This window comes from Phoca vitulina, unplaced genomic scaffold (assembly GCF_004348235.1).
Source record: "Phoca vitulina isolate PV1807 unplaced genomic scaffold, GSC_HSeal_1.0 scaffold4, whole genome shotgun sequence".
NCBI lineage: Eukaryota > Metazoa > Chordata > Mammalia > Carnivora > Phocidae > Phoca > Phoca vitulina.
Window position 1 is genome coordinate 74,608,708 of NW_022589707.1, and position 10,935 is coordinate 74,619,642.

Below are 10,935 nucleotides of genomic sequence, written 5' to 3' on the forward strand. Positions count from 1 at the left end.
CCAATTATCTTGGAACAACTCCACTCAACATAATAATTTAAAATAAATTCCAACTCAGATTAGGTCTGCTTTTTCTGTGGTCAAATATATAGATGTCAGAAATTGTGATTTTTTTTTTTTCCAAGAGAAGTCATATACTTAGAAGAAGAGCAAAGACTTCTAACAAATTAGCTGCAGTAGCATTAGTAATTTTTGGCTATCCTAGATTATGTAATAATTTTGTAAGCACTACAAAGTACAGATTACTTCATTATAATCTATTCTAATATTAAGTGTGAATAATCTGGTGTGGTTAAATATTTAGCCAGCTGTTTGACATAAAGCCATAAAACTCAACAGCTTCCCCAGTTGTTTAAAATAGACTACACAACTCAATTGCTGAATATAAAGCCATAAAACCTTGATGACTTGCCCTATGTTAATGTTATAGGTAGTTTAACAAATAATCAATGTTCAACGGTCACTTAAAAGCCTTGCCTGTGGATTTTTAGCTGTATTGTACAGCTCAGGCATTTTAAACCTTTTTTTTTTTTTAATTTAAGAATTCTAACTGAAATATCAGACTTAATAAGGAAATATGTATTACCAAACAAATAAATAAGTAAAACAAAACTTCTTCACACAAAAATGAGAACTGCACGTTCCATTCACTATCGTGAAGACTCTGGTTACTTTCACTCCTCAGGGAATCAAGGGGACTCAATCTGTATCACATGTAAGTTTATCTCATTAATTGTTCCTGTAGATTTGACCAATCCAAATGTTCAGTCAGCGAGAATGCATGTTTTTCTTGGATTTCTCCTTCTGTTTTTCACAAAATGGTCATGATGGAATATACATGTATTCACATTCATGTATATTCTGATATACTTCTTTTATTTTTTAAGATTTTATTTATTTGACAGAGAGAGACACAGCGAGAGAGGGAACACAAGCAGGGGGAGTGAGAGAGGGAGAAGCAGGCTTCCTGCTGAGCAGGGAGCCCGATGAGGGACTCAATCCCAGGACCCTGGGATCATGACCTGAGCCAAAGGCAGACGCTTAACGACTGAGCCATCCAGGCACCCCTATTCTGATATATTTCTGTACTCATATATCCTTACATATATTTTTTAGATAGATACTTCTTATTCAATAATTTAAGTAAAGGCTTCTACTTTGGGAATCTCTAAATTGTTTCAATAGGCTTTAATGCTTTACACCTCTAAAGTAAGTCGCAAGTTAAAATTTAGAGGAAGAGCTAAAAGTGAGGAGAGACGTATGAAAAGAAATTACTACAATAGCAGCAAAACAACACGTAACTTCTTAGAGCTAACATAATATCCGGTAGACTCAGTATGAAAGCAAAACTCCAGCTGTTGTTCTGATTTGCTAATGAACATTTAAATTCTGTAATGGCAGATGGCATGTTCTATGCTCCCTGGACCTTTGTCTCTAACATCAACCTGAGCACGTGCACATAGACACGCACCAGTGTTGATCAAATGAGTCATAAAATGAGAAGGTAATTAGCATGCCATCTAAGACTTTCGAAAGCCATTTTTATCAATATGACAAAACCCTCTGAGGACAAATCTTTGTCTTCCCTTCCTCAGGAGAAAGCTAAGCCTATTAAAACACGTTTACTGAAGGCTGCATGATACATTAAAAGAACAGTGGTCTAAGGGTCATGTTACACATTATGCACCTCAAGAATTGTATATATTTACCTGAAGAGGAGAATAGCTACCCTTACACAAAGGTGTTAATGTCAACAGTAGGCTGTGAAGAAGCTGAATGATCAGAAAACATCAGGAGAGAGCCAGCGAGCTTGCTGGGCTTGCTCTGAATTTCATCGCAAAAGATTGTTCAAACATTCTATTTCTTGGGAAAGTCATTTGAGATCATTACATTGTAGAAAAGAAAAACATAGAAAGTACATGAAGTTTCTGTTTTTCCCTTTTCCTGGGGAGTTTAAATTCCCCCCAGAGTTCATAAATTGGTGATGTCCATATCTTGATAATTCTTATTACTGTTTTCATTGCAAGGGACTCCCTGCAATTTTTTTTCTGATTTAAAAACTATTAACATGAGAGCAATAAGGTTATCCTCTTTGAGATAAAATATTTGATCACTGTGCCAGGAATCTGAGCAGTTCTACTAGTAGAATATCCTCAGATTTATAAGTTTTGAATATAATCTAATTGAAAATATAAAAGTAATTAAAAAAAAGAAATCATCAGATAGATGGAGATAGCTTATTTAGTTGGCCATAAAAGCAAAGAAAAAAAGACTCAAAAAGAAAGTTAGTTAGACAAACCCACGTCCCATTTATCTGGTGGAGAAAACTTAACCAAGGTGTCCTGGAGTTTGGTTCCTACAGCAATATCATTTCTACTGTAGAAATTCATTATCAGGCTCTCTTAGCACAGACATTCTATTCATCCAGCAACTTTTCTCCTCATTCTGTTCACTCTCCATTGTGGGATGCCCATGATGGAAGCAAACCCTGAAGAGAGGACTAGAACAAAAGAGAAAACAAGAATTTATGGAGATACTTACATATCCAAATCTAGTGGGTGGAGACACAGCAGGTGGTTTTAGTTTGAAAAGCTTACCAGGAGCTTAAACCTACTGATGCATATTCAATCCTCAACACGCCAAAATCCACAAGTTAATGTATTTTTGTTCAATCACAGTATCACATTTCTTTGCCAACAAATGATCCATCATATATTTGTCTATGACCAAATGGAGAATATACACAACACCTAGAATCCTGACAGTCTGTACTATCACCATTAAAATCATGGAACAAAACACCTGGGAAGGGGAGAATTTTACATTTTTGCCCAGTTTGACAACATATAGACCTACTGTCTGACCCTAAGGGAAAAAGGACAGACTACAGCGAAGGTAATTCCAGCCCACTGGTAAGAGTTTAAGAGTTTTAAAGCTAACTGTGGACACTAGGTATTAACTGAGGAACTCTGGTCTAAATAAATAAATTTACACTTGATGAGCTTCACAACAAAGCTTCACGATCATACCCACAGAACCTGTCATGGTGCCTGGTACATAATAGCTTCCACAAATATGACTTGAATTAATAAGCCGTGGGCTAGTTGCTTTAACATTTCATATGAAAAATAGAAATAATAATTGTACCTACCTTTTGAGTTTATTATAGTTTAAAATTTGAGTCAATTGTTGTAGATTGCTCACATGCCTGGCAAATAAACTCTCATTAGGCATGTTAAATTAAGATTAAGACATTACAATTGGTGGGAAGGGGGCAATAAAAGTCATGATCTAAATTATTTCCATGTGTACTACATTTTATAATTTCAACAAAACTATAGATAAAATGATTTTTCAAATTCTGAAAAAAGACTAGTTTTATAGATCAACAAATTATTTGACTAAAATTTAAAGGTCTGACTGCATATTAATTATCTTTGTTTCCATACGAGTGTTGACTCATTTTTAAAAATTAAATGTGTTGGTTGGTTTACACATAATATAAACATGAAGTCAAAATTTTGTCCTCTTCCTCCGTTTATATTACAAGTCTGATATTGCAGAAGGTTTGGTATTAGCAACATCTATAATAGTGTTTATTGACACTGCATTTAAATTTCCAAAGCACCCAACTACTGAACTCTTCAACATTATCTTGAATATTGTGAGCATCTCTTCTTTCAATCTACTACTGAAATCTTTTTGCATTGGTTGGTGTGTGTGTGTGTGTGTGTGTGTGTGTGTGTGTGTGTAGATTTGAGGAACTCAGTTCTATATGTCTGTTCTCTGCCTGGCTCACACATCAAGTGTAAAGTAAGTAGAATGTACTCTACAATGTATTCTACTTTTGATTATCTTCAACAAGTCAGCTGATTGGCATTTATTACCCCAGGTACAGTTATTGCCTTTGAAATCTCTGTACAGCTTGGATGTTTCTCAGTAATTAACATGTTGTGGTTAAACTATTATGAAAGCCCCATAATTTCTTTTTCTGCCTCTAGTCTCTTCCTTATCAAATCTATCTTATGGACTCAGATCAAAGTGACCTAACATAACAACAAGCAAACAAACAATGTTAATTCCTTGCCCCCAAATCTCCCATAGCTCCCCCACTGATTGCAATAGAAATGTCATCTTCTTGTGTAATACAAAAGACCCAGTTAATCTATTTCAGGGCTAACATGTCAGGTTTACTCTTGTCTGCTCAAATCCTTTGCTCTTCCTGGTTCCTCCACTGCCTCTACCTGGAACGTTTCCCCAGACATTTGCTTGGCTTAATCCTTCAACTGCTTAAATTTTTAATTAGCAGTTTCCAGTTAGTTTAGTTCAAATTATGGCCCACCCCTACACTCCCTCTATCTATATCCTAAGTCTGTTCACAAACACACACACAAACACACACACACGCCCCACCACCACGGCCACCACCACCCCCACATAGATTAGAAACTTCTTGAGGTTGAATCTCTAATGCCTGGCATGATCAATAAATATTCATTGAATAAATGAATAATTATCAGGCCATTTATCTCGATGGTTTTAGCTAAGTTTTCACGTTCCTGAAAATGTAAATTCTGTGCTTATCCCAGACATGCCGTGTTCTCTCTTTCCTTGATAACTGACATGTGCACTTGATATCAAACCCCCCCCACCCCGGTCCCATTAACACTATCCTATAAAGCAATGCTTTATAGGAAAGAAAATGATGTGAGAGAAAGTAAATGGAGATGGGGAGAGACACAATTCACATGGAGGCTGAAGGCGGCTTTCTTGTGGAGGAGACACTGACTGTAAGACCTGCGAGGTGAGAATGAGGCAGGGTCATGTCATGAAGAAAGGAATCATGTCACCTGGGAAGGAGACGGGCTGTGCCAAAGTCCTGAAGCAGCAAAAAGTTAGGTTTATACTAAAGGAGTTTCTAGAGTAGCCTTGTGATCTCACTGTATTAAAGAAGAAAGTGGTATGAATTAAGCTGGGAAAAGTAAGCAGGAACCAAAATCTCCAGAGCTTTAGGGGTCATCAGACCAGCCTGTGTGTTGTCCTATGGCTGAGAAGTCTGCAGGAAGTTGCAGAACTCTGGCCGTGGCCGTGCTGAGAAATGTTGGTGGCTGGGACAAGAGAAGGGGCCTTGGAGAGAAGTGGATGAATTGGGAACTGCATTTTGCATGGGTGTTATATGGAGGGTAAGGGAAAGGAAGGTCTTAAGAATAGCTCCTTGTGGGGCGCCTGGGTGGCTCAGCCATTAAGCGTCTGCCTTCGGCTCAGGTCATGATCCCAGGGTCCTGGGATCGAGCCCTGCATCAGGCTCCTTGCTTAGCGGGAAGCCTGCTTCTCCCTCTCCCACTCCCCCTGCTGTGTTCCCTCTCTTTGCTGTGTCTCTCTCTGTCAAATAAATAAATAAATTCTTTAAAAAAAAAAAAAAAAAGAATAGCTCCTCGTTTCTTTACTGAGTTACTAGGTCCATGATGGGGACATTTACCAAAATACTAGCACTGAGGGAGAGCCACATTTTCAAACACCTCCTCTGAGGAAGTTCCAAGATGACTCAGGCTGATTTAGGTTTTCCTCTGGGCTCACATTTTACCTTGTGTATTAGGATACTCATTATATAGTGCTGGGCACCGGGATGGCTCAGTCAGTTAAGTGTCCGACGGTTGATTTCAGCTGGGGTCATGATCTCAGGGTCATGGGATCGAGCCCCCTGTCAGACTCCGCACTGCGCAAGGAGTCTGCTTGAGATTCCCTCTCCCTCTGCCCCTCCCCTCGCTTTCTCTCTCTCCCTCTCTCTCTCAAATAAATACAATCTTTAAAATAAAAGATTATTTATCATATAATCCTATAATAACATACTGGTTTTCTCTCTCCGAGACAACAGGCTCTTTGAAGATAGTGACCATATCTTTTCATCTTTCTGTTGGTAGGCCTAACACAGTGTCTCGCACAAAAAATGCAAACAATAATTGAATGAATGAATGAATGAATGTAGGAAGAACTAAGAGAAGAAGCAAGAATCATAGTATTAGAACTATGTTAGCTTCCAATCTTTTTGTAGGTTCTGTTCATTTAAGACTATGCATAGACTTTTTTTAATTTTAGCTGCTGCACAGTTCACAAGCAGTGTCCTATTAGTTTTAGGTGTGCAACGTAGCGATGTGACACTCCCACACTCTGCATAGACTTTGATCAAAAATCTCTCAAGTCTAGTAAATTTCTTACTAAAACTGTAAACTGCTAAAAACTGCCCAGTCCCTGGGGCGCCTGGGTGGCTCAGTTGGTTAAGCGACTGCCTTCGGCTCAGGTCATGATCCTGGAGTCCCTGGATCGAGTCCCACATCGGGCTCCCTGCTCAGCAGGGAGTCTGCTTCTCCCTCTGACCCTCCTCCCTCTCATGCTCTCTCTCTCTTTCTCTCTCTCAAATAAATAAATAAAATCTTTAAAAAAAAAAAAAAATTGCCCAGTCCCTCAAAGTCAGTATGCGATTTTATCTAGCATGCATGGATACAAAAAAAAAAATAAAAAAAGATGACCTTTTTTTTCTGTAGTCCTTGAGCTGCAAATTGGTCAAATAAAATATTTTATAATCAATGAAAACAAAAGACTATCTTTTGAAGATATGAGAGCGTTCGTTTATAGTTCTAAATGTTAATGTAACTTTCGGTGGGTATTTCTGAGACTTGTTATCCTGTTTTTATTTTTTTAAAGAATGTTCGATGTAGGAGGACAAAGATCTGAGAGAAAGAAATGGATTCACTGCTTTGAAGGTGTTACATGTATTATATTTTGTGCAGCACTCAGTGCCTATGACATGGTCCTGGTGGAAGACGAGGAAATGGTAAGTCTCAAAGGAAAATAAAGCCAGGGTAAAACAAACAAACAAAAAACCAAGCATCAGTTCTTCCCAACATGACTACCACATTCCCCAACTCAGGGAAGATCTTCCAAACATAGATGTTACTTCTAGATCCTTGCTTATAATGCCCAATGTTAATATTTTGCCAATAATAATCCTACACATGCCCATCTTTATCCCTAACAGAACAGAATGCACGAGAGCCTTCACCTGTTCAACAGCATCTGTAATCACAAGTACTTTGCAACCACCTCCATTGTCCTGTTTCTCAATAAAAAAGATCTTTTTCAAGAAAAAGTAACGAAAGTGCATCTTAGTGTCTGCTTTCCGGAATACACTGGTAAGATACTTTTTTAATTCCATACAAAACTCTTATATGGACCTCTATTTTCCTGTCTTCATCTTGACAGGTAACATTTATGAAGTTGAGGCTTATGATAATTGCTTGAGTCACATGTGTGATCCAAACTGGAAGAAGTCTTGCAGCTAAATAGGAAATGCCTCCCTACACTGTCGGCATTAAAGAAAAGCTCTAATGAATAAATGGGAGGTTAGATGGACCAGCGTTGCTAATCTATGTATTAAACAACACCGCAAACTGTGTTATCTTAAACATTATAAACAATATAATATATTACAAATTGGCATTTTTTTTAAAGATTAATTTTATTCGAGAGAGAGGAGAGAACAAGCAGGAGGAGCAGAGAGAGTCCTAAGCAGACTCTGCGCTGAGTGGGGAGTCTGACGCAGGGCCCAATCTCAAGATCCAGAGAGCATGACCTGAGCTGAAACCAAGAGTCAGAGGCCCAGCTGACTGCACCACCCAGCATCCCCCCCAAATTGGCACTTTTTATGTATCTCCTGATGAAACTTTATAATGCAGTTGTTTCTCAAAGTCTGAATTAAGTTTCCTGAGGGACAGTTTGAATGATTTTTGAGAATAGTGACATTTTCTCTTTCCAGTTTTCATTTTCCAGTTTTCCTAGCTCCTAGAATGTTAGTGCTGATCCTGTTAATGACTATAAATGTCAGGTTCTATAAGTGGGTTTTTTTTCCTTCAGAGACACTTTTTTTTTTTAATATAGCTACATGCTCTGTTAATGAAACTATGTGTAAGATGGAAATACTTATGAATTAAACGACAAATAGGGGTGCCTGGGTGGCTCAGTCGGTTAAGCATCTGCCTTTGGCTCAGGTCATGATCTCTAGGTCCTGGGATGGAGCCCCTCGTCAGGCCCTCTGCTCGGTGGGGGATCTGCTTCTCCCTCTCCCTCTGCCCCTCCCCCCCCCACTCATGTGCACTCTTGCTCTCTCAAAGAAATAAAATCTTCTAAAAAAATAAAAATTAATTTAAAAAAGCACAAATAGAAGCCCAATTCCACCACTTTGTTTCATGGGTAGCCCAGATGTTACTAGAAGCATGGCATTCTGTCATAGTAGCTGTTTATGCTAATCTAAAACTAGTGCTTCTATCTTTCTTCTAGCTTTGTAAATATTAATTATGTGTTAACACATTTATCATGTGATTAAATATAATCATGATTCCATGTTGATTTTTACTAACTAAATATAGACTCAATAAAGCTCTGTATATTTTCTTCTAACTAATAGGCTTTATTTCTTAGAGCAGTTTTTCGTTTACAGGACAAATGAATGGAAAAGGCAGAGTTCTCACCTACTCCCTCTCTGGTCAGCTTCCCATTTCCCTTACTATTCACATTTTGCATTGATGCGGTATATTTGTGACAATTGACTAACAGGTATTGATGCGTTATGACTAAAGTCCATAGTTTATTAGGGGCACTCTGTGTCATGCAGTTCTGTGTGCTTTGCAAATTCATGTCACGTCCCTACCATTATAATAACATACAGAATAGTTCCACTGCCATAAAATTCATCTGTGTTCCACTATAAATCTATGCTTTACCCCTCCCATCCAACTTGTGGCAACCTCTGATCTTTTTTACAGTTGTGCCCTTTCCAGAATGTCACAGAGCTGTAATCATACAATATATGGCATTTTCTGATAGACGGCTTTCACTTTCCATTATAAAAACTATATGCATTTAAATTTCCTCCATGTCTTTTCATGGGTTGATAGTCCATTTCCTTTTATTGCTAAATAATAACTCACTCCAAAAACCAGTTTGTTTAATCTTTCACCTATCGAAAGACATCTTAGTTACTTCCAATTTTTGGCAATTATGAATAAAGCTGCTATAAACGTCTATGTTCAGGATTCTGTGTACGTGTAAGTTTTTGTGCAAATATCTAGAAGCACATGTGCTGGGCTGTACAGTGAGACTATGTTTAGCTTTGTAAGAAACTGCCCAACTGCCTTCCAAAGTGGCTGTACCATTTTGAGTTCCTGTGGCTCCACATCTTTGCCAGCATTTGGTATTATTAGTGTTTTGGACTTTAGCCACGTTACATGGTTGTAAAGATGGTCTCTCACAGAATTTTTCTCCTAGTTACAATAAAGTGAGGAACACAAATTGTATCTCCTTGGAAAATTTTCATGTTGTGCCCTATCCTATGTTAGGTTCCCTGAAAGTATATTCTGTTATAAAGCCCATCAACATGGGTCACTTTTAGCTGCCTTGTGTTTCTTAGCATTTGTATTTTATTTCTGCCTTTTCCCAGTTGATCCATTGTGTGTCCTGCTACAAGGCTAACCATTCCCGAGCCCACCCTTCATCAACTCTCCATTTAGCTCTACTAAAGCATCAGTCAAGAACAGCTCTCTCTAGTTTCACCTATGTCATCTCAACTCCTTTGTTTGGTTAGCAACATAGTCCATAATCTGACCCGTACCATCCATTCTACTTGATTTGCTACAATTCCTCTGCAAAAATCTGTCCTTTCCATCCAACTAGACTCTCCAAGTGCACATTTGACTCTCAACCCTACCCTCAAGTCTAGTGACACAGGCCATTCTCACTCCCACTTTTTGGCCTTCACTCAGACTACCTCCTTCTCTCTTCTAGCTCCCCGTCAAGATCCAGCTCAAACACCACCTCGTTCTGTAGTCCACTCATCTACAAATGCCATTCTTCTTGTGGTTCATATTAAAACACACACACACACCCACGTACACAGATAAATGAGCAGCCTTTGTCATATATATAGACTTCATTGCTCATTTATGTATAAATGTTAGTATTTTTACTGTATTGTGAGTATTTGAGGCAAGTGAAGCCCCCACTCAGTGGGGCATGCATAGTTCCCAGCACAAATTTAATATCGCATAAGTCCCAGATAACTGACCATTGCCATCTTGATTTTTCAACACTGAGTATATCAAATAGCAGCACACAAAGTAAAATCCTAAAACTTAGTGATATTTCTAATTTTATTCCTTTTAAAATGCAATTAACGTTTCTTTTCTTTTCTTTTTTAACAAGGACCAAATACATTTGAAGATGCAGGGAACTACATCAAAAACCAGTTTCTAGACCTGAATTTAAAGAAAGAAGATAAGGAAATTTATTCCCACATGACCTGTGCTACAGATACCCAAAATGTCAAGTTCGTGTTTGATGCAGTTACAGATATAATAATCAAAGAGAATCTAAAAGACTGTGGGCTTTTCTAATCAATCCTTTTTTTCTTCCACTCTTGCTCATGTACACTTCTCAAGATACAGAAGGAAAGGTGTTGTGCGATGTGTTTAGTTTCTGTTAAAACTAAAAACTGTTTTAGTGTTCTAAAACAAAAAGTTTTCATACAAAAATTTTACTATATTGTCAGCTCTATCTGGTTAAGTTTCAATTTCTCTGGGACATTGAGGATGGGGGGTGTCTTTCGTGTCCTCAGGTCTGAAAACGTACATTTTGGTAATGTATCGGTACATATTAATGACAGTGAATTTGCTTGGTAGTAAATTTCTGTATTGTGATCTATTTCTAATCATAGAACAACGAAAAATGCAAGGTATCCCGTATTATTTCGTTGGCCACATTTTGAGAGACATTTGTTTTCACTGATACGTAACTGTGCCTTTACTATAACAACTATTCATTATTGGTCAATTCCTCCAATCAGTAAGTTGTTAATGAAATGTTCACTAGACATGTACTTGTCGA

At 37.9% G+C, this 10,935-nt stretch overlaps 1 protein-coding gene across 1 annotated transcript in view; it reads left to right on the plus strand.

Moving 5' to 3' along the window:
• Positions 1 to 10,571, plus strand: part of GNAT3 (G protein subunit alpha transducin 3) — a 53,460-nt gene extending 42,889 nt beyond the window's left edge. Inside the window, exons 6-8 of the mRNA XM_032402290.1 lie at positions 6,703 to 6,832; positions 7,037 to 7,190; positions 10,255 to 10,571. Of these exons, the coding sequence (XP_032258181.1) occupies positions 6,703 to 6,832; positions 7,037 to 7,190; positions 10,255 to 10,445 (475 nt within the window). The 3' untranslated portion in view covers positions 10,446 to 10,571. The remainder of the gene's footprint in view (positions 1 to 6,702; positions 6,833 to 7,036; positions 7,191 to 10,254) is intronic.
• The last annotated feature ends 364 nt before the right edge of the window (positions 10,572 to 10,935 follow it).